This window comes from Gekko japonicus, unplaced genomic scaffold (genome assembly GCF_001447785.1).
Source record: "Gekko japonicus isolate JY-2015 unplaced genomic scaffold, Gekko_japonicus_V1.1 scaffold890, whole genome shotgun sequence".
Classification (NCBI taxonomy): domain Eukaryota; kingdom Metazoa; phylum Chordata; class Lepidosauria; order Squamata; family Gekkonidae; genus Gekko; species Gekko japonicus.
Window position 1 is genome coordinate 227,301 of NW_015167565.1, and position 22,754 is coordinate 250,054.

Here is a 22,754-nt window from a genome sequence, read left to right on the forward strand (position 1 = left end):
AGTCCAGTAGCACCTTAGAGCTGCGGTGGCTCAAGTGGTTAAGACGCTGAACTGCAGGCTGTGGAAGGTCAGTAGTTCAGCAGTTCGAGACCCGAGTTGCCGCATGATGGAGTGAGTTCCCATCTCTAGTTCCAGCTCCTGCCAACCTAGCAGTTCGAAAGCAACAAATTGCAAGTAGATAAATAGGTACCGTTTCGGTGGGAAGGTAACAGCATTCTGTGCGCCTTGGTGTTTAGTCATGCCGGCCACATGACCACGGAAACGTCTTCGGACAGCGCTGGCTCTTCGGCTTTGAAACGGAGATGAGCATCGCAACCCTAGAGTCGGATTCGACTGGCTTTCCAGCAAGGGAACCTTTACCTTTACCTTAGCACCTTAGAGACCAATAAGAAATTTGGGGGTATGAGCTTTTAAGAATCAAAAGCACCTGTAATCAGATACGAATTGGAACAGAGATCTGAGCCCTAGTATCTCAGTCAGCAGGTGGGAGGTATGTTGCAAAGAAAGAATCCAGGATGCAGAGGTACAAATGTGCACTGCAATAAACGAGACTAGAGCAGACATACTTAAGTGGAGAAAATTAGCATCTGTAGTGCTGAACATCTGTAGATTACTGAACTTGAGTTTATTTGCTAATTCAGAACAACAGACACCCCACCCCAGGGCTGAACAGAAATATAGGGTTTTTATCTCACTACAGATGCTAATTTTCTGCCCCCAAGCATTTCTCCGTGGAGAGAAGGCAGCATGGTATAGCCTGATTTTGTAAGATCTTGGGCAGTAAACAGGGTCAGTACTTGGAAGGGAGACCACCAAGGAAGGCCTCACTTCAAAAAACAATGTGGACAGAATGGATCGGGTGCAGAGGAGACCGACAAGGATGATCGGGGGCCTGGAGACCAAGCCCATTGAGGAAAGGATGAGGGACTTGGGAATGTTTAGTCTGGAGAAGAGGAGGTGTGGGGGGGACGGGACATGATTGCTTGCTTTGAGTCTTTGAAGGGCTGTCACTTTGAGGAGGGCAGGGAGCTGTTCCTGTGGGCAGCAGAGGATAGGACTCACAATCATGGGTTTAGATTACAGGCGGGAGGGATATTAGGAAAAACTTTTTGACAGTAAGAGCTGTGCAACAGGGGAATCAGCTGCATAGAGAGGTGGTGAGCTCCCCCTCTCTGGCAGTCTTTAAGTAGAGGCTGGACAAACACTTGTCAGGGATGCTCTAGGCTGATCCTGCATTGAGCAGGAGGTTGGACTGGAAGGTACTTATGGCACCTTCCAACTCTGTGATTCTAGGATTATAAGACACTGCAGAGGGAGGCAAAGGCAAACCACCTCTGTTCCTTACTTGCCTTGAAACGCCTTTGCAGGGGTCAACTTATGTGGCTGCAATATGACGCCACTTTACACACACACAAGCATCTCTCCCCTGCTCTGATCCATCTGATTGCAAAGTGCGCTTGTACCTCTGCATCCTGACTCCCTTCTCTGTAGCACCCCTCCCTCCTTCTGACTGGGATATAAGGACTCACAGTTCTCCATTCCAACTTGTATCTGATGAAGGGAGATCTGACTCTCAAAAGCTTATACCCCGAATTTCTTGTTGGTCCCCAAGGGGCCACTCCACCTCATACGGATATGTGCCTTTGGACATTTTCTCCTTGCACATGTTTTAAAACATGTGGGTAAGGAAAAAAGAAATCAATGGAAATCTCCCAAAGTCAGCTGGTATTCAATACATAGCTCAAGAACCACCCATGATTGTGCACTCTATGGCATTATTTTTCTTCTTAAGTTCTGGAAAGAGAAAGAGAACAGGGGGAAAGGAAAAAATACAAAGAGAAGGACAAAGGAAAAGAAGGAGAAAGTTGGGAGGACATATCCAGTGGAAGCACTAAGCTGATCCTACATGACTCCCAACCGGCAAGAACACAGCCCAGATATGAAAATACTGAAGATTTTTGCCTTTGCTCAAATACTATATGTAAGTATAAGCCCCATTTCACAGTCAGTGTCAAGTTCAGCTACATCCACTCAGCAACTCTAACCTCAAATCAAGCTTACCGGGAACCTGTGAAGAGGAACTTCCTGAGAACTTACTTTATGGGACTGTCAAGTGTGTGAGCCGGGGAGGGGAAGAGGAAAGGAGGAAGTGTTTCAGAGGTCTGCACATGACGGCCTCAAACTGAGACGACATTCAATAATGTTCACTACGCTACTGTATAATGATAAGAGAAGACAAAAACAAGTGTAGTAAACAGACTCCACAATTACAGCTAGCCAAAAAAGCTGAATAACATGTAATAGAGAATGATGTACACAAAGCAGCTACAATGAAAAAGTACAAAATGTAAACAATGGAGAACTGGTATGTGCTACAATGTATAAACAATGGAGAACTACTAAATAATTTGATGTTGTGTCCGGATGCTTGATAACAACGTTTCAAAGTTCATCCTTCATCAGGGTGTTCCCTTTAAGCTGCTGTGGTTTCCGTACTCATACTGACATGCACTGAGAACAGTCTGTGAATAATTCAATACAAAATCGGACGCCAGTCTCCAACATGTAGTCAGCTTCAATAGCTTCAGACTTGCAGCGGGACTAGAGTCTGTTTACTTGTTTTTGTCTTCTCTTGTCAAACTGAGACGAGCCAATCAGAAATGCCTGTTGCCGCAGTCAGGATTCAGTTTCTGGCATACGATGGGAGCCCGCCATACGATGGGAATGCTGGCGATCCAGCATTCATGGAGCACTTTCGCCCGCATGTGCCATGAAGGCCACACAAACTGCTTTCCAACTCCCTTTATGATGGCACAGCCACCTGCAGTGTTCCCTCTAAGCTGAGTTTGTGTGAGCTAGCTCATAGTCTTTTAGCCCCCGGCTCACACATTTTTGCCTTAGCTCGGGAAGGAGGGCTCCAGAGCAAAATAATTTATGCGGCAGCCAAATGGCTCGCTCACAACTTTAATGCCGGTAGCTCACAAAGTTGAATTTTTGCTCACAAGACTCCACAGCTTAGAGGGAGCATTGGCCACCTGGGATCATGAATTTCATGGAGAATGATCAAGGAGGTTATCTCGCTTTGAGGATAATGTCTACGATACGAGGACGTCATAAGGGCTTACCTCCTTCTGTTAGGCACTTTGACATGCACGGCAACATGACCACTGAGTATGTGAAAAGGGCAACTGTTAAATTCGATTCCATGTCCTGGGGAAGTCCAGAAAGAACTCTGCAGAGGAGCGGGCAATCTACCACTGCACATGTCAGGTTATTTCAAATACACCGTTTCTAGAGATGCAGCCAGGAAAACGGGTGGAACATCCTTTTTATATCTGATCTCGTTGCTCAAATGAAGGCATGAGAAAGTAGCCGGGAAGTTTTTGTTAAGGTGACTCTGTTGTGGTTAATTCTGAGTGACATATGGTGCTTTTTTGTCCTTGCCTGACTCAACTTACTCCTGATCCTTTCTGTCAAATGCTGTTATTGTCATTTCCACCCAAATAACTTTCTTGTTTTCCCTCTTCGGGGAAGGTTGTGATACAAATCAACCTGACAAGGATTTAAAATGACAGTATATGTGAGCGTCGGGGGGGGGGACGGCACGGGGGCGGAGAGGAGTCTTTTACATTTAGCTTTCACACAACTGGGTAGAAAGGAGTTTTTTCAGCAGAATGCCCTGGAATGATAGAAGACACAGACAGACTTCTGCATATACAACAATACCTTTCATAGGCGAACCCTGAGGTGTAGCTGGGACGTGCACTCCCATCCCCGGACCTCGGCGATACGGGAAGTTTTCGGGGCTGTATTTCTCACAGAGAACTTGCATGAAACTCCTCCCACTGGGCTGATCCATGGTCCACTTCCTGAAATTCGACAGTTGCAGAAACAGGAAAACAACAACAAAGGAGCTTGCTCCTGACAACCGTACTTGGAAACAGGAACAGGTGCCCACCCGGCAATTAAGGATCTGCTGTCAGTCTTTCCCAGACTTTCTGGTTCCTGGATACAATGGCCCAGGAATGTACTGCCAACACTTTCTAAGGCAAGTGTCCCTGCATCTCTAGAAGCTTCAAGAGATCCTGAGCACAGACTATGAAGAAAGGTCAAAGCCCTTGGGGCTCTTTAGCTTGGAGAAATGACGACTGAGGGGTGACATAATCGAGGTTAGCAAGATTATGCATGGGATAGAGCAGGTAGAGAAAGAAGTACTTTTCTCCCTTTCTCACAAGACAAGGACTCGTGGGCACTCCATGAAATTGCTGAGCAGTCAGGTTAGAACAGATAAAAGGATGTACTTCTTCACCCAAAGAGTGATTAACACATGGAATTCACTGCCACAGGAGGTGGTGACAGCTACAAGCATGGAGGGCTTCAAGAGGGAATTGGATAAGCATATGGAGCAGAGGTCCATCAGTGGCTATTAGCCACAAGGTATAGACAGGAACTCTCAGGCTGGGGCAAGTGATGCTCTGTATTCTTGGTGCGGGGGGGGGGCAACAGTGGGAGGGCTTCTAGTATCCTGGCCCCACAGCTGGGCCTCCTGATGGCGCCTGCTTTTTCTGGCCACTGTGTGACACAGAGTATTGGACTGGATGGGCCATTGGCCTGATCCAACATTGGCTTCTCTTATGTTCTTATGTAATGCATTATGCCCTGCAAAACCATGTACTTCAGGAGGGCAGCAGAGGAGAGGGCAGCAGAGGAGAGGACTCGCAAGAATGGGTTTAAAGGTACCAGCTGGATAGTAGGGAATAATTTTTTTATAGTAAGAGTAGTTCAGCAACGGAATCGGCTGCCTAGGGAGTTGGTGGGCTCCTCTTCACTGGCAGTCTCCCAGCAGTGGCTGGATGAACACTTATTAGGGATGCTTGAAGCTGATCCTGCACTGAACAGGGGGTTGGGCTAGATGGGCTGCACGCCCGCTTCTGACTCTTATGATTTTATGGTAATGTGCTGTGGGCCTCACTCTGACTTGGGAGAAAAGCTGGAGCTACCCCTTTCTTTTCTCCCTTTCTCACAATACAAAAAAGTACAAAGGTACTTTTCTCCCTTTCTCACAATACAAAAACTCGTGGGCACTCCATGAAACTGCTGAGCGGTCGGGTTAGAACGGATAAAAGGAAGTACTTCTTCACCCAAAGAGTGATTAACAAAAGGAATTCACTGCCACAAGAAGTGGTGGCAGCTACAAGCATGGACAGCTTCAAAAGGGAATTAGATAAGCATATGGAGCAGAGGTCCATCAGTGGCTATTAGCCACAAGGTATAGATAGGGGCTCTGGGGCAAGTGATGCTCTGTCTTCTTGGTGCTTGGGGGTGGGGTCAACAGTGGGAGGGCTTCTAGTGTCCTGGCCCCACTGGTGGACCTCCTGATGGCACCTGGTATTTCTGGCCACTGTGTGACACAGAGTGTTGGACTAGATGGGCCTTTGGCCTGATCCAACATTGGCGTCTCTTATGTTCTTCTATGGAGCAGAGGTCCATCAGTGGCTATTAGCCACAAGGTATAGATAGGGGCTCTGGGGCAAGTGATGCTCTGTCTTCTTGGTGCTTGGGGGGGTCAACAGTGGGAGGGCTTCTAGTGTCCTGGCCCCACTGGTGGACCTCCTGATGGCCCCTGGTATTTCTGGCCACTGTGTGACACAGAGTGTTGGACTGGATGGGCCTTTGGCCTGATCCACCTTTGGCGTCTCTTATGTTCTTATGTTACCCTGCATTGGAATGCACTTGAGGCTTTTCAAATGCCTCAGCAGCTCAGTGGGACACGAACTCCAGCGTTACTCCCGAGCCAAGAGATGCAGAAGGGGAACTGCCCCTCACTCGGTGCTGCTCTTCAAAAGTGCCCCTGGCGCTTCCAAATTCACTGTGATGTTAAAGAGACAAAACCCTGCCCATCTCCCTGTTGGGGACAAGCACTGCTCTGAAAACATGGCTACTAAGCCCAGCCAAAGCCTGCTGATGGCTGCTTATGTGGCCATCCTCAGAAGAGGCTGCCTGTTCTGTCTCTGCAGGAGTTGCTGCTCAAGCCTTGCCACTTCCCAGTTAGCCGTTCCTGGGGATAGGTGATTGCATCTCCTATTAGATAAGCCTTTTATTGGCATATACATGAAGATACAGTCATCTACATGCAAAATCGCGCAGAGTAAAATTAGAATTGCAGAGTAACATCATAATCAAACCTAATTCATAGTATCACTTATCAGGCTGTGAGACCATGGCACTGCAAAGAAACGTTGCTACTATTTTAGTTATTTCTGTATCTGGATTATCAAGCAAGAAAAGGAGCTTAAAATCATCAGGGGTCTCTAGAAATTGGGCTAATATGGGATATAGAAGATCCCGACGGGACGCCAGATAGAGAGGGCACCGGAGGAGAACATGGGCGACAGTTTCGACACAGTCCTTCATGCAAGGACAGCACCTGCTAGGATAGGGAATCCCTTGGAATCTGCCAGATAAGATAGCTGAAGGAAGAACATTAAATCTAGCCAAGGAGATGGCTCTACGCAAATCTGGAGCTATGAGTTGATAGAGGTATACTGCTGGAAGGTTTGCATTAGGAACAATCCCCAAATTTAAGGGAGAGGTGATTGCATCTTTGCACCGCACAAAACTGGATAGTTTACTCACTCTGTGCAAAGACAAAGCAAAACAACCTGCCCTTGAGCAGTGGCGTATAAAAAACAGTGACATTGTTTATTTCCTTTTACATAATTTATACCCCGCCTTTCTGCCCTCACAGGGGCCACCAAGGCAGCTAACAAATTAAGGCATAAATAAAACCACATTTTAAAACCAAACAAAAACAACAACAACACACGATTGGCGTGCTCAGTAATCCTTTCTCTTATGCACTCAAACTGGAGTGGAAGAGTGAAGTCTGGATCCGACGTGAATTCTAAAAGGGAGAAGAAGTGTTTCGTTTTATCAGAGACCTGGGAAACAGTGCAGCTAACAAAAATCACAGGAGACCAGAGATGTGAATTAAACCAGCTGCGTGGAAATAAAGAGGAAGGACTGGAAGCCCAAGGTCGAGTCTTACATTGACACGGGAACCAGATCTCAAATATCGGGACCAACTATTTAAATGGCCCGAAAGCTCAAAGAATAGATCACGTTTCTTTTTCTTAGCACAGAATATCTGAAATTTGTGCACGGCCTGTATAGCTGGACGCCGCCAATTTTTATTTTACGCGTCTCTTTCCCACCGCTTCCAGTTGGGCTTGTTTTTGTGCGTTTGGGTTCTGAGAAATGAAACAGAAAAACCCACAAAGACTAGGGCACCCCATGGACAACAGGATGCATCATTTCAGGAGGGTTGACCTGCAGTTGAAAAGCAAGATTTGAGTCCAATTAGCACCTTAGAGACCAGCAAGACTTTCAGGGTATAAACTTTCAAGAGTCAAAACTCTGACAAAGGGGGCTTTCACTCTGGAAAGCCTATACCCCAAAACCTCGTTAATCTCTAGGGTGCTCCCCGACTTGGATCTCGGATGTCCTGTGTACATCTGTGTAATCCCCAAACAAGCTACATCAGACCTGCCCCCACATCCCAGCTGGAAAACGCCACTTACTGGTCTCTGCATCAGCACCCCCGAGGTCAACAGGTTTGAATCTCCGGAGAATCAGCTCAGCTCTTCATCATTTCAGAGGAGAAACATCTTATTTCCAGGTGACTCACTACAAAAGGAAAGAGAGGGGATATTCTTAAGGAGCAAGGCCGGCTTTTGAGACAAAAACGAGCAGTTTGGTTTCTTCCCTTGTAACAGCGGGCTGGCTTGAAGGGGGACCCAGGTCCACTTGGTTTAGTGCAGTGGTTAAGAGTGCGCGGACTCTGATCTGGGAAAACCGGGTCTGATTCCCCACTCCTCCCCATGCAGCTACTGGTGTGACCTTGGGTCAGTCAGACGTTCTCTCAGAGCTGTTCTCTCAAGAGCAGTCCTCGAAAGAGCCCTCTCAGCCCCACCTACCTCCCAGGGTGTCTGTTGTGGGGAGGGGAAGGGAAAGGAGATTGTAAGCCGCTCTGAGACTCCGAGTGAAGGGCCGGGTGTAAATCCAATCTCTTCTTCTCCTTCTTAGTCCACCGTTCTGCTTTCAACGGCAGTCAGCAACAAGGAAGCCACGCAATTGCCCATTAGAGCTCACGTATAAGACTCAAGGCTGATGGCCTTCCCCTCATTTGTCCACAGATCGTGTACTCCCAGATGATACCGCCCCAGCACGGAGACCTTATGTCAGCAAGCTGCCAATGGTTTTTTCCCTTTCTTCATGTATGCGCTTGGTTGCTTTCGCTTTCATATGTAGTCCTGTTGATGCGCTTAATTGCTTAGCTGCTGGAACGTCTATATCTCTCAAGGCCACAGGTGGCTGCTGCTGCAGGATAGTTGCTTGGGTGATCTCACGAAAAACCGTGTAGTGGTGATAGGTGCGCGGACTCTGATCTGGGAAAACCGGGTCTGATTCCCCACTCCTCCCCATGCAGCTACTGGTGTGACCTTGGGTCAGTCAGACGTTCTCTCAGAGCTGTTCTCTCAAGAGCAGTCCTCGAAAGAGCCCTCTCAGCCCCACCTACCTCCCAGGGTGTCTGTTGTGGGGAGGGGAAGGGAAAGGAGATTGTAAGCCGCTCTGAGACTCCGAGTGAAGGGCCGGGTGTAAATCCAATCTCTTCTTCTCCTTCTTAGTCCACCGTTCTGCTTTCAACGGCAGTCAGCAACAAGGAAGCCACGCAATTGCCCATTAGAGCTCACGTATAAGACTCAAGGCTGATGGCCTTCCCCTCATTTGTCCACAGATCGTGTACTCCCAGATGATACCGCCCCAGCACGGAGACCTTATGTCAGCAAGCTGCCAATGGTTTTTTCCCTTTCTTCATGTATGCGCTTGGTTGCTTTCGCTTTCATATGTAGTCCTGTTGATGCGCTTAATTGCTTAGCTGCTGGAACGTCTATATCTCTCAAGGCCACAGGTGGCTGCTGCTGCAGGATAGTTGCTTGGGTGATCTCACGAAAAACCGTGGGAAGGTGATAGCTTGTACCGCCTAGAAGCGTTTGCTCCCAGGCCCGATGGCACGCGCGGGAACTCTCGCAATTGGGCCTCTGTTGTTTGAATGTACTATAACATACCATGTTCATTGCTCCCCCCCTCATTCCTAACAGTTTTCCTGTCCATGCATCTATAGCTTCGAATAAAGTAAAACCTTCCTGCAAGTGTGTACTTCATTGTTGCTGTGGATCCTGACACCTTAACATGGTTCCGAAGCACCACCTCCATCACACATCTCCACTATCGCAAGAGGCCCGCCGCAGCAAAGCCTCCTGAAATGTGCTCTGAGCTACGGGATGCCAATTTTGTTTAATAGAGCAACCATTTTAAACTTTTTTTTTTGCTGCCAAGTCACAGCTGACTTATGGCGACCCCTCACAGGGCTCTCAAGGCAAGAGGAGGAGGAGGAGGAGATTGGATTTATACCCTGCCTTCCACTACCCAAAGGTGTCTCAGAGCGGCTTACAAACTCCTTTCCCTTCCCCTCCCCACAACAGACACCCTGTGAGGTAGGCGGGGCTGAGAGAGCTCTGACAGAAACTGCTCTTTTTCAAGAACAGCTCTTATCAGAGCTACGGCTTGCCCAAGGTCATCCAGCCAGGTGCAAGTGGAGGAGTGGGGAATGAAACCCGGTTCTCCCAGATTAGAGTCTGCGCACTTAACCACTACACCAAAAAGACCAACAGAGAGGGTTTGCCATTGCCTGCCTCTGCATAGCAACTCTGGATTTCCTCAATGGTCTTCCATCCAAGCAATGCTCCCTCTAAGTTGTGGAGTCTTGTGAGCAAAAATTCTACCTTGTGAGCTCCTGGCATTAGAGCTGTGAGCGAGCGATTTGGCTGCTGCATCAATTAGTTTGCGCTGGAGCCGTCCTTCCTGGGCCAAGACAAAAATCTGTAAACTGGAGGCTAAAAAACTGTGAGCTAGCTCACACTAACTCAGCTTAGAGGGAACACTGCATCCAAGTACTATCCAGGGCCGACCCTGCTCAGCTTCTGAGATGTGATGAGAACAGGCCAGCGTGAGCGATCCATGTCAGGGAATTTATTTCTTAACACCAACACAACATTGAACGATCCACGATTTAAGCATTCAAATGCTGACAAATTTGAGATCTGTCCAGCCCACACATATATTGCCAGCTATGCAGACTGCTTTGGGTTTCTAAAAAAGAAAAACTAACACATTGACATGCTCTGGTGTCAGCTTTGATATGTTGTTGTTGTTCAGTCGCACAGTCGAGTCCGACTCTTTGTGACCCCATGGACCAGATCACGCCAGGTCTTCCTGTCTTTCGCCGTCCTCTGAAGTTTGCTCAATTTCATGTTTGTTGCATCTATGACACTGTCTAGCCATCTCATCCTTTGCCATCCCCATCTTCTTTGACCTTTAATCTTTCCCAGCATCAGGGTCTTCTCCAGTGAGTGCTCCCTTCTCATTCGGTGGCCAAAGTATTGAGCTTCAGTTTCATTATCTGGCCTTCCAGGGAACAGTCAGGGTTGATTTCTTTGAGGATTGACTGATTGGATCTTCTTGCAGTCCAAGGGACTCTCAAGAGGCTTCTCCAGCACCATAGTTCAAAAGCATCTATTCTTCGGCGCTCGGCCTTCCTTATAGTCCAACTCTCGCAGCCATACATGACTACTGGGAATACCATTGCTTTGACCATGCGGATTTTTGTTGGCAGGGTGATGTCTCTACTTTTTATCATGCTGTTTAGGTTCACCATCGATATGCTTTGATATGCAGATGATTAACAGGACAGCCAGCTTTAAGGGAAAAAACACACTCCACAGGCGTGGTTGCTAGCTACTGTAAGGCACAGGTAACTCTTTGCCAGTAAAGTAATAAGGAAGTGTGAGCACGGGTTCTCCCCCTGGACAGGGTCTGAAGATCACAGACTCCAGTAACTTAATCTACCACCCCCCACCAAGTATGCAACATTATCACTGACCCCCCACCCCCCCCAAGCCACATGGAAACAACTAGGACAGCATTCTGGCGAAGGCAGCTCAATTTACATAGGTCTGCTTATGATTTGGGCACAGGACACACAGCGATCTTTCTGCTTCGGGGCTAAAAGACAATTCCTTAACGTTAACGTTTTGATCTTGGCACCCGGCTTTTGAATTCTTGACTTCACAAACCACAGTACCCTCATCTGTAGCCTTTGAGGGATTTTGTTGCCTTTGAGTAAGTACTGAAATTCCATAGACTTTGTACTGCATAACATCAAGGACATTGTTACTCTGTTGTAATGCGATTGAAGGCAGAGGTCCATCAGTGGCTATTAGCCACAAGGTATAGATAGGGGCTCTGGGGCAAGTGATGCTCTGTCATCTTGGTGCTTGGGGGGGTCAACATTGGGAGGGCTTCTAATGTCCTGGCCCGCTAATGGTGGACCTCCTGATGGCACTGGTGGACCTCCTGATGGCACTGGTATTTCTGGCCACTGTGTGATACAGAGTGTTGGACTGGATGGGCCTTTGGCCTGATCCAACATTGGCGTCTCTTACATTCTTAAGGCATTTTATTTATTTATTTATTTATTTATTTCAGCTTATATTCCGTCCTCCCCCAAGTGGGCTCATGGCGGATCACAACAGCAGTACGCATGCCAGATAAGGAAGTGGCTGTATTCAAACATACACCTTTTCACCATATTTCCCCTTCACCAGTGAAATCCAGAAGATTTTAATAAATGAAGTTAAACAAAAGCAACGCAAGGTGGAATTACTGCTAAAGTTCAAATTGCAAGAGAGGGTGCGATATTTCCCCCCCCCCCCCGTTTCCGAAGCAGTCATTTCGAAGTAGGGGCAGCACACGAAACGTGGTTCAGGATAGCATGGCTGGAACACTTCTCAAACGGCAAAGGTCTTCCCATCTTCTCTTCCTGAGAACATCTGCTCAGAACCCCCACTCGAGTTTGTGGGTTTGGGGTTCACGCGCAAGGTTTCGTGCTCCACCTCGGCGGCGTTCTCGGTCTTCCCATCGATAGTGACATCGGCGTCGACAAGCTGATGGTTGCTTTCCTGGCTCGCCACTGGCTCTCCGTTCTTCAGAAACTCGATGCTGATTCTGGGCTTCCGGTCTGGCTCCCGCGAAAGGCGGACACATCCTTGGGTCGCTCCCGAGGGGCGTCTCGCCCGCCCGCGGTGGAGGAGGGAATCCGCGCGAGCGGAGACCCGAACGAGCCCCTCAGGATGTGAGGAGCTCGGATCCGGGGCGCTTTAGGGCGCTCGAGGGGGGAGTCTCGCTCTCAGCCGAGAGGTTGGAGACGAGGCGCCCGCCATGCCCTGCCCCTTTGGACCTTGCTGCGTGAGCGATCCCGTTTTACGGGGTTTAGCGGAGCCACCAGACGTCACCGAGTGATAAAGCGATCATCCGAAAAAGTTGAAAAAGAAAAGATCGGCCTAACTGTGAGTTGTCAAAATGCAAAGAAAAAGATCTAAAACCGCTTCCCCCCCACCCAGCGAAAAAGGCGAGGAGGTTAACCCTCTAACTGCATAAGCGAAAAAGAAAAGGAGGGGGGGAATGGACTGAGCGAACAGTGATGTTTTCCCTTGATGTATTTGAAATAAAGCGAGAGAAAGTTTTGTCTCTCTGGAGCACAATTTAAGAACTTTCTAAAAGTAAACAAAAAAGAAAAGATGTCGGAGCTGGGCAAAAACGAGCGGAGGAGAAGGGAGGGGCTTCCGTCTGGGCGTTTGCTTGTGTGTGAGAGCCGGCTGTTTAGTGTTTTGGACTGTTTATGGTTGTGAATCCGATGGGAGTTTTGTAAAATGGAAAAGTTTGAACTGTGACAGCGAGGAGTGCCTGGCAAGCGCTTATATACGTCCAGTTTCGAGGAGGACCCAATAGAGAGTTTGGGAGCGGAAATAAAAGCGAAATGAAATTAATACCATTCTCAAAGTTGGGGACCTCCAAGGCATGAAAGGAAGAGGATTTATAGTGCATGAACTGAGTGTGTTAACAGCAACCCGAAGGAGGATTTAACAAGCCGGAAGTAGAAGACAACAGAGGAAGCCCCTTCACGTCAGCGATAGTAAAAGTGCCCAGCACGCAAAGAAGCGGTTCTGACTGTGTCCAGAAGAGATTTTTCTTTTTTTTATTAACAGAAACTCAAGGGAACTCAAGGGAACATTAACAGAAATTCAAGGGAACATTACTAACATATTAACAGAGAATTATATGTGACTGAACTAAGAAAAGAAGTTTGACAACACACAGAAGAAGCCCAAGAAGATTAATTGGACATTACTAACAGTTTAATTTACCAGTTTATATATCACTCAGCTTTCTCTTTCTCCCGCTGTCTACTCTTCCCTTTTTTTTCTTTTAAGCGAAATACCTCCCCTTTTTAGGGGAGCTAATAAAATCTTTACAAAAAAAAAAAAAAGAAACTCGATGCTGATTCTGACAGGACGGAGTTGGTCAAGGTAGCACTCGAAGGTGGTCTCGACGATCTCCACGGGATAGCGGGTATCACCTATAATGTCAATATCCTCATATAATATTTTTGTCACTTCCAAGTTGTGTTTTTTCCCTTTCTTTTTCTCTTCTTCTTTTCTTGTATGCTAGGTTTTTTTTTAAAAAAATGTTAAGCTTTAATTCCAATTCGTGAGTACTGCTCTTTTAAGGATCTGGGGCAGAATTCTAGGGTTTTATCCTCAAGGCCGTGTTGCTGTTATTCAGTCGCACAGTCGAGTCCGACTCTTCGCGACCCCATGGACCAGATCACGCCAGGCCTTCCGGTCTTCAGCCGTCCTCTGAAGTTGGCTCAATCTCATGTTCATTTCATCTATGACACTGTCTAACCATCTCATCCTTTGCCGTCCCTGTCTTCTTTGACCTTCAGTCTTTCCCAGCATCAGGGTCTTCTCCAGTGAGTGCTCTCTTCTCATTGGGTGGCCAAAGTATTTGAGCTTCAGTTTCATTATCTGGCCTTCTAGGGAACAGTCAGGGTTGATTTCTTTTAGGATTGACTGATTCGATCTCCTTGCAGTCCAAAGGACTCTCAAGAGTCTTCTCCAACACCATTGTTCAAAATAATCTATTCTTCGGTGCTCGGCCTTCCTTATAGTCCAACTCTCGCAGCCATACATGACTACTGGGAATACCATTGCTTTGACCATGCGGACTTTTGTTGGCAGGGTGATTTCTCTACTTTTTATCATGCTGTTTAGGTTCGCCATCGCTTTCCTCCCAAGGAGCAGTGTAAGCAGTATCAAATGAATCGCTTCTGCTGGCTGCCAGAAGCAACTGGAAGTGGGTGAGAAGGGGTCTGCCTAAAAACCAAAATGTCCCCAGAAATCCTGAAAGCGCTCTCAAAATTTGGTGACTGTCCTTACCCCAAGGTACGGGGTTTATGGCCAGTGCTTCCTCTAAGCTGTGGAGCCTTGTGAGAAAAAATTCTATTTATGAGCTACTGGCATTAAAGTTGTGAGTGCGCAGTTTGGGCTATGGCATAAGTTAGTTCGCTCTGGAGCCCTCCTTCCTGAGCTGAGACAAAAATGGGTGAGCCAGAGGCTAAAAAACGGTGAGCTAGCTCACACTAACTCAGCTTAGTGGAAACGCTGGTTATGAACCTGGTTAACGATCACTGATCTACTCCAAAAAGGGAACGTCCGCCATGTGCCCTACTTCCTCTGTAGGACAGAAGACTCTAATGGACTTGAGCTCCCCCCCCCTTTAGCATTCTGTTTTCTTAGAAATGCTCACGATTCCTCCCTTGTGGACTTAGCAGCTCCATCACACAAGCATACTTAAGGGCGTGAGCACAGACAAAGGTGATAGACAACTTCTACGGTGTACAGAGACACCAGCAAACCGTTCCGAGACAAGAAAGGCATTAACGTGGCTTCCCGAGTCTGGAGTAGCAAGCCTCTGACAGTTCTTCAGGGATCCCTGGCCATACCCTGGAATGTTCTGCCTTTCTGACTCCTCTTTTCCAATCTACTGCCCACTCATATCCCACAGACCTTGCCCAAGCAATGATGGGAGTAAGGAGGAAAGAGGCAATATAGCTGGTGGTGAGCTCCTGTTAGCACCCCTTACCATAGAAACATAGAGCTGGAAGGGACCCCAGGGGTCATCTAGTCCTACCCACTGCACACTGCAAGAAATCCACAGCTACCACCTCCCCCCCCCACTCCACCAGTGACCCCTGCTCTATGCCCAGGGGAAGGCAAACACCCCTCCAGGATCCCTGGGCCAGTCTGGCCTGGAAGAAAATCCCTTCCCAACTCCAGAGTGGCAATGGGCATTAACCTGGGCGTGGAAGAGAGGGCCACAGGAGCTGAGCGCTGGCTCATCCCCACCTGTCCCCCCGTCTCACAATCTGCCTAAATTGTGGTGCAGGCGGTAAGTGAAGCCTGCATTACATCTGGCCGAAGAGCTCCGGCTGTTCGAGCCCCACCACGGCCGGAGTGAGCTCCTGGCCCTATGCCCCAGCTCCTGCCCGCCCAGCGGCTCGAAAGCCCGTTAAAGGGCAAATAGACAAATGGGTACCTGCTCTTAAGAGCGGGGGGGCACCCGTCCCTTGCGGTGTAGCAGCAGCGTGAGCGATGAGCGGCGGCTGGCGAGGTGAGTGAGAGGAGGCTGGGCCGGCAAAAGCACGGAGACTGGGCGACGCAGCAGGCCGAAGCCTACTGGACAGAGGCCGACAGCGAGCATGCGTGGACGTGCGCTCGGTCCAAGCCCGAAGGAGTCGCAACAGCCAGGAAGTCGCAAAAAATCAAAGACCGGCGCCAGGAGGACGTCGTCGAACGAGCTCCCGCAGACAACGACGACGCGCTACAGGGTGCCTGGTAGGCTAGTCACTCTCCCCCTTGTATGTATGTGGCCCTAGGTTAGAATTGGCATTAATGGAACATGTAAACCGCTCAGAGCCCTCAGGGGGTGAACGGTATATAAATTGAAGGAAATAAATAAATAAATAAACTTAAAGAATTGGCATTGTTGACAGATGGCCATCTAGCCTCCGCTTTTGTTGTTGTTCAGTTGCACAGTCCAGAGTTCGACTCATCACGACCCCGTGGATCAGATCCCGCCAGGCCCTCCTGTCTTCCGTCGTGCTCCGGAGTTTGCCTAATTCCATGTCCGTTGCATCGATGACACCATCTAACCATCTCATCCTTCACCGCCCCCTTCTTCTTTGACCTTCAGTCTTTCCCAGCATCGGGGTCTTCTCCAGTGAGGGCTCCCTTCTCATTGGGTGGCCAAAGTATTTGAGCTTCAGCTTCAGGATCTGGCCTTCCAGGGAACAGTCAGCTCTGCTTAAAAGCCTCCAGAGGAGGAGAGCCCACCACCTCCCAAGGAAGCCTGTTGCCCTGAGGAACTGCTCTGTCAGGAAGTTCTTCCTAACATCCAAATCCCCCCGTGCCACCTTTTCCATGTCTGTCCCCCACGTCCTTTCGCTAGCAACACCTGAGTATTATCCACCCACAGCTTGCCGCACCCCACCACATAAGCCCCAACAACCGCTGCCAAACCTCCAGAATCCTCTTTCGGGTCACGGCGGCTGCTCCTCCATCCAGTCAACCCTGCCAGCCTCAAAACCTCCTTTTTCTGCAGACCGAGGGCCACCGCACCCACCTGACACCTTTTCCCGTGGCTGCCGAGTACAGATTACTCACATTCCACACTTGCCTATGCACACCTGCTAATTACACGGAATCCGGGGGAGGCGGATGCTAAGTCACGAGGCATCTGCCACTTGGGAAGCCAAGTCTTCACCCTACTAAGGAACTAATTTCTTACTCCAAGGGACAATTCCAGTTTGTCTGGAGCGTGATTAGGTTGCGTCAACCTGCTCTTAATGGCAAGCTGCGGTTAGTTTTATGCCTGAAGCTTTAATGGTGGCTCACTCACTTCCCTACAGCCTAAACTTTGTTTTAATCCTGGTTTACTGGCATGAGAGCAAACCACTGTTTGTGGGTTTTTGGATGTTAATAAGCTATGACCACCCACGGAAATGGAAGCCTTTCATTCGACCGCGACACATGAGGAGAGGAAGCGCGCTAGCCCCAGGATCCCCCGGGCTCATTCCCATCGCGACAAACCAAAGGTGGTCATTACGCCTGAACCTGCCGAGTTCACTTCGATGCACATTCGCGCAAACAAGGCAGAGGTGCTGTAAGATGAAAAAGTTGCGTGGAAGAGTTATTAAACATGAAAGGATTACCGAGGTCAAACACCAGCCACTGCTGCCAAGATTCACAAAGGCATATGGTATTGATCGCCCGGCTTACTGAAGCAATTTTATCTGAAAAACTCACAAGACGATAAGCCTACGCACTGGGGCCGGGGTAACCTTTTCGCGTGTCATTTTCTCTCACTCGAGAAGCAAAGTCAACTCGAAGCCACCTCTGCTCCGACACGCGCAGGCAGACTGTTCGCATCTTCAGCCTTACAAGGAGAAAAACAAGCCCCCTGCCCCCCACAAGGTAATCAGAAGCAAAGAGCTGTTCGGTTTTTCCAATATACAACTTAAAGCTATCTAGGAGATTTTCTTGGTGTTTGAAATCCATGTTCTTCTTCCCCCAAAGTCAAGGTTCATAAAAATAAAACGGGATGTTCTTAAGCAGACGGAAACCTGAGTTACTGGAAAGACATGGTGCCTTTTGCGGAATCAAACGGAGGTATTTCTCTTGGATCCTTTACACATGAAGCTGCCTTGTACTGCACCAGACCCTTGGTCCATCAAAGTCAGTATTATCTACTTCAGGGGTGTCAAACATGTGGCCCGGGGGCCAGGGGCTTCTATCAGGCCCGCAGTGGAACTGGCTGTCTTCTGCTTCCAGTTCTGCTGCTGCGTCATTATAGGTTTGCAGCTTACAGATACACACCTGAACAGCATACTCAAGATTGCAACAGCACAGACATTTTGATGCAATAATTCAGACCAAGAGGTGTCAGTTATCAGGCACTGTTAGATAAAGAATATATTGCAAGAGTGCTAATGTTTTAAAGCATGATTTTAAGTAAAAAAAAAACCCTTTGTGTTTGTGTCCTTTATAAAGTTTAAAGCATTGTAAAGTTATAAAGCTACCTGGCATTACATTTTATGACACACATGGCCCGGCCCAACAAGGTCTCATTTATGTCAGATCCGGCCCTCATAACAAATGAGTTCGACACCCCTGATCTACTTGGTAGCAACTCTCCAGGAATGATCCAGCTTTAATAACTTCCTACTAGCTGGTCCTTTAACTGGAGAAGCCAGGGATTGAACCTGGACCTTCCGTATGCCCAGCAGTTGCTTTACCACTTCCTGGAGGATAAGTCTATCAGTGGCTACTAGCCATGATGACTAAAGGGAGGCTCCATATCCAGAGGCAGTCACCCTCTGAATCCCAGAGCCAGGAGGCAACATCAGGGGAAGGCCTCAGCCTCTATACCCTGTTGTTGGCTGTCCAGAGGAACTGGCTGGCCACTGTGTGAGACAGGATGCTGGACCAGAGGGACCACGGGTCTAATCCAGCAAGGCTCATGGGTCTAAGGTGGAGGTATTTCACATCACCTGCTACCTGATTCTTTAACTGAAGATACCGGGGATTGAACCTGGGACCTTCTGCATGGCAAGCAAAGGATCTGCCACTGAGCCACATTCCCGACATAACTTAGGAACATCTGCCTTGTGGAACCAGCTGCCTGAAGAGGTGTGTGCCTTGGGGGACCTCCCTAGGTTAGGCAAGGCATGCAAGGCTCATCCACCAGGCAGCTGTGTCTTCCACCATCCACGCATCCTACCCTGCTTGACAGTCGATAGATTTCAATGGGGACTGATTTTTAATTGTCTTATATTTTAAAAGTGTATTTATTGCATCTTTTGTATTGTTTTTATGGGGTAGCTTTTATATGCTGTTAGCTGCCCCAAGTCCCATTTGGGGGAGCAGGATATACACCTGATGAATATTATAACAACAACAGCAACAACAACGTGAGAAGAAGAAGAAGAGAAGAGATTGTATCTATACCCTGCCCTTCACACGAAGTCTCAGAGCGGCTTACAAACTCCTTTCCCTTCCCCTCCCCACAACAGACACCCTGTGAGGTAGGTGGGGCTGAGAGAGCTCTGAGAGAAACTGCTATTGAGAGAACAGCTCTTATCAGAACTATGGCTTGCCCAAGGTCATCCAGCCAGGTGCAAGTGGAGGAGTGGGGAATCAAACCTGGTTCTCTCCCAGATTAGAGGCCGCGCACTTAACCACTACACCAAACTGGCTCTCTCTAAGGCGTGCACACGAAAGCTCATACCTTGAATAATAATAAGAAGAGATTGGATTTGTACCCCACCCTTCACTACCCGAAGGAGTCTCAGAGCGGCTTATGAACTCCTTTCCCTTCCCCTCCCCACAACAGACACCCTGTGAGGCAGGCGGGGCTGAGAGAGCTCTTTTGAGGACTGCTCCTGAGAGAACAGCTCTGACAGGACTATGGCTTGCCCAAGGTCATCCGGCAGCTGCGAGTGGAGGAGTAGGGAATCAAACCCGGTTCTCCCAGATTAGAGTCCACGCCCTTAACCACTATACCAAGAGCCGTGCTGTATCCAACCCAGGGCCCAACAAGTCCAGCCTTCTGTCTGCTCGGTTGCTGACTGGCTGCCTCTAAGAAGCCCACAAGCAAGATGGCGGCGACAGCATAACATGACGCCTAACGTCCTTTACCTGTAACATCAAGGGCGGCGAGGGGTTGCGACTTTCCGAACCACATTTCATTAGAAAGACTATCTTTTTAAATGTTGTTGGGGGTCCCTCTCCCCAGACAAACAGAGCCAGTTAACAGGTAGTGGAACGCAGACCAGGAATGACAGCCTCCAGGTGGGACCTGGGGAACCCCTGAAATTACAGCTCGTCGCCAGACTACACAGATCAGTTCCCCCTGGAGAAAAGGGATGCTTTGGAGGGTGGACTGTGTGGCCCTGTTCCCCACTTAGGTCCCTGTGCTCTCCAGGCTCCACCCACAAATCTCCAGGAGTTTCGTGACCTGGAACTGGCAATCCTACCCCCCCCCCCCCATCCCCAGCCGGTGGCATGGAGGGACTTGACAACCGTTACACAGACTGATCTGCAGTTCCAGCTTCAGCAGAAATAGGGGTGCTGATGTGTCAAAGACTGTTTGGGATAGTGGTTAGGGTACTGGACGAGGACAAGCAAGAGCTACAGACCATGCCTAAGCAGAGTTAGTCTGGTCTCAATGAAATCAATGGGCTTACATGGGAGTAACTCTGCACAGGACTGCCCTGTCGGTTTCCAAATGTGTTCTCACTGAGTGACCTTGGGCCCGATGCTGCCTCTCAGTCAAACCTACCTCTCACAGGGCTGCTGCGAGAATAAAATGAAGGAAAGAGGGGATCATATAAGTGAAGAAGGGGGTAGTAAAAATAAGCAAACTGTAATGCTGGAAGGTGAAACACTGTGAGTGTGCGGCAGGGTGGGAAACTTTCCAGTACTATACTTTTCCATGGAAAACTTTCCATCCCACTTACGTAAATATAGTTTACAGTTGTCAGGGCAAATCAATCGTGTTAGATGGGACTAGATGTGGGATGCGAAGCATGGACGAGCCCCAAGGCTCATATATGCTCCAGGACTTGCACATGGTGTATTCGCCTTCTTTTGCCACGTTATTTAAATTGGAATTGAAAAATGTTCCAATTCATATTTTCCCGGAAACCCACACCACTGTAATCAGGAAACACTTTGGAGAGCCAGAATGATGTGGCGGTTAAAGCGTTACACTAGATATGGGAAACCCAGGTTCGAATCCCCATTCTGCCTGCTGGGTGTCAAGTAGCCCTGTCATAAGTCTGGTGTGTGGAGGGGTGCCCTCCCCTTCATTGCGTCATTCCTCCCTGGCTCACCACCTTGTTGCTGGTAGGCTCCGAGTTGGTGTATCCTCACTGCAAGACCTCATGGGCTGGAAGGGGGGTGCAAAGGAAAACCCATATGGGTGGACTGGAGAGCCAGCGGCGCAGCACTGGGCAGACGCTCCCACAATACTTGACTGCTGCAGACAAGGTTGTTCAGCCATGCTGAAACCACAATCCCCGCTGAGCAGTCTCCTGTTCCCTCCCTTGCAGTAGTTGCTCGCAGGCTGCATCTGAGCCAAGAACGGGCCGGTTCCGGCCCCCGGGCCTTATGTTTGACGCCCCCTGTATCAGAGCTTGGAAACTAAACAGGGCTGGCCACGGTTAGTGCTTGGATGGGAGACTACCAGGGAATACCAAGGCTGCCATGCAGACGAGGGCAAAGGCAAGCCACTGCTGTTCATCTCTTGCCTTGACAACCCCTGAGGGGCTGCTGAAAGTCAGTTGCGACTTGGCAGCACGAAATTATTACGTATGTGTTATGGAGCCCTAGAAACTGTAAGAATTGTTTGGTCCCACTGATGATGGGCAATGATTAATTTGCATAAAAGAAATGGATTCTTAAAATTCCAGCTCAATGAATTCAGCCCCAGTTAACACAGATGGCTGCTGCTAACTTCAGCACTTGTCAGGACAAACGAGATAAAGACTTTGGCACCTGTCCTGAACTTTGGGCAAGTCACGAGTTTGGCCAAGAATATCAATACACTGAAGCAACACAGTTTGGAAACACCAACAAGAAGTCAAAGCCCAGGACGGAGTCCAGGGCCAATTGACTGTCCATCACTCCCTTCCTGAGCAACTTATCCTGCTCTATGCTATTAAGTCCCTAATACTCTGTCACCCTGGCTGTGACAGCATTTGATCTCCAGATAAACAACACATTAAAAGGTAAAGGTTCCCTTGCTCGAAAGCCAGTCGAATCCGACTCTAGGGTTGCGGTGCTCATCTCCGTTTCAAAGCCGAAGAGCCAGCACTGTCCAAAGACATTTACGTGGTCATGTGGCCGGCATGACTAAACACCAAGGTGCACGGAACGCTGTTCCCTTCCCACTGAAGTGGTACCTATTTATCTACTTGCAATTTCTTGCTTTCGAACTGCTAGGTTGGCAGGAGCTGGAACTAGAGACAGGAGCTCACTCCGTCATGCGGCACACTTGGGTCTCGAACTGCTGAACTACCGACCTTCCACAGCCTGCAGTTCAGCGTCTTAACCACTTGAGCCACCGCAGCTCCTTTGCATGAAGGGTGGGGTATAAATTCAATCATCACCACCATCATCTCCTCCTCCACCACCACCACCACCACCATCACTACTCTTAACCACTTGAGCCACCGCAGCACATTAGATTGCACTTAATTTCACAACTAACTAAGGAGGTACGAGGATGATGGAAACGTATAGAAAATACTGATTCAAAGAGCAAGCAGTACGAGGATGATGGAAACGTATAGAAAATACTGATTCAAAGAGGAAGCAGCCTTCGTTGAGAACAGATGGATGTGATTACCTCCATGCACAGAAAAAGAAAACATGCATTCAGGCATCATGTGAAACCAGAATGCACACAAACCTGGCTTGACAACATTCCTGGCCTTTGTTCGGTCTCACATGGAGCAAAATGGAGCAAAATGAAGGAACAAACTCCAGTGATGTAAGAATACAAGCAGGGAGTTAACCAGAGACATGAATCCCAATTTGTGGATTAAGCATGGATCAAACCATGGTTTAGAATTGTCAGTTTCAAGGGGGAGGGGGTAAGAATTCTGGTTAACCTATGCACCTGTATTCATAAGCATCCCTTTCCTCCAAGGGAACTGATCTCTGTAGTCT

General features: G+C 48.6%; 1 protein-coding gene across 3 annotated transcripts in view; it reads right to left on the minus strand.

Annotated features, from left to right (window-relative positions):
- The window catches only part of TBCEL (tubulin folding cofactor E-like), a 55,578-nt gene that overhangs the window by 31,483 nt on the left and 1,341 nt on the right, over positions 1 to 22,754 (minus strand). For 2 of the 3 annotated variants that reach the window (XM_015413817.1, XM_015413819.1), the window contains exons 2-3: positions 7,581 to 7,686; positions 3,727 to 3,869 (exon numbers count right to left, since the gene is read on the minus strand). In XM_015413817.1, coding sequence (XP_015269303.1) covers positions 3,727 to 3,859 — 133 coding nt within the window. In that variant the 5' untranslated portion in view covers positions 3,860 to 3,869; positions 7,581 to 7,686. Of the gene's footprint in view, positions 1 to 3,726; positions 3,870 to 7,580; positions 7,687 to 16,541; positions 16,578 to 22,754 lie in introns of those variants that run through there. The other variant, XM_015413818.1, reaches the window with a different exon arrangement.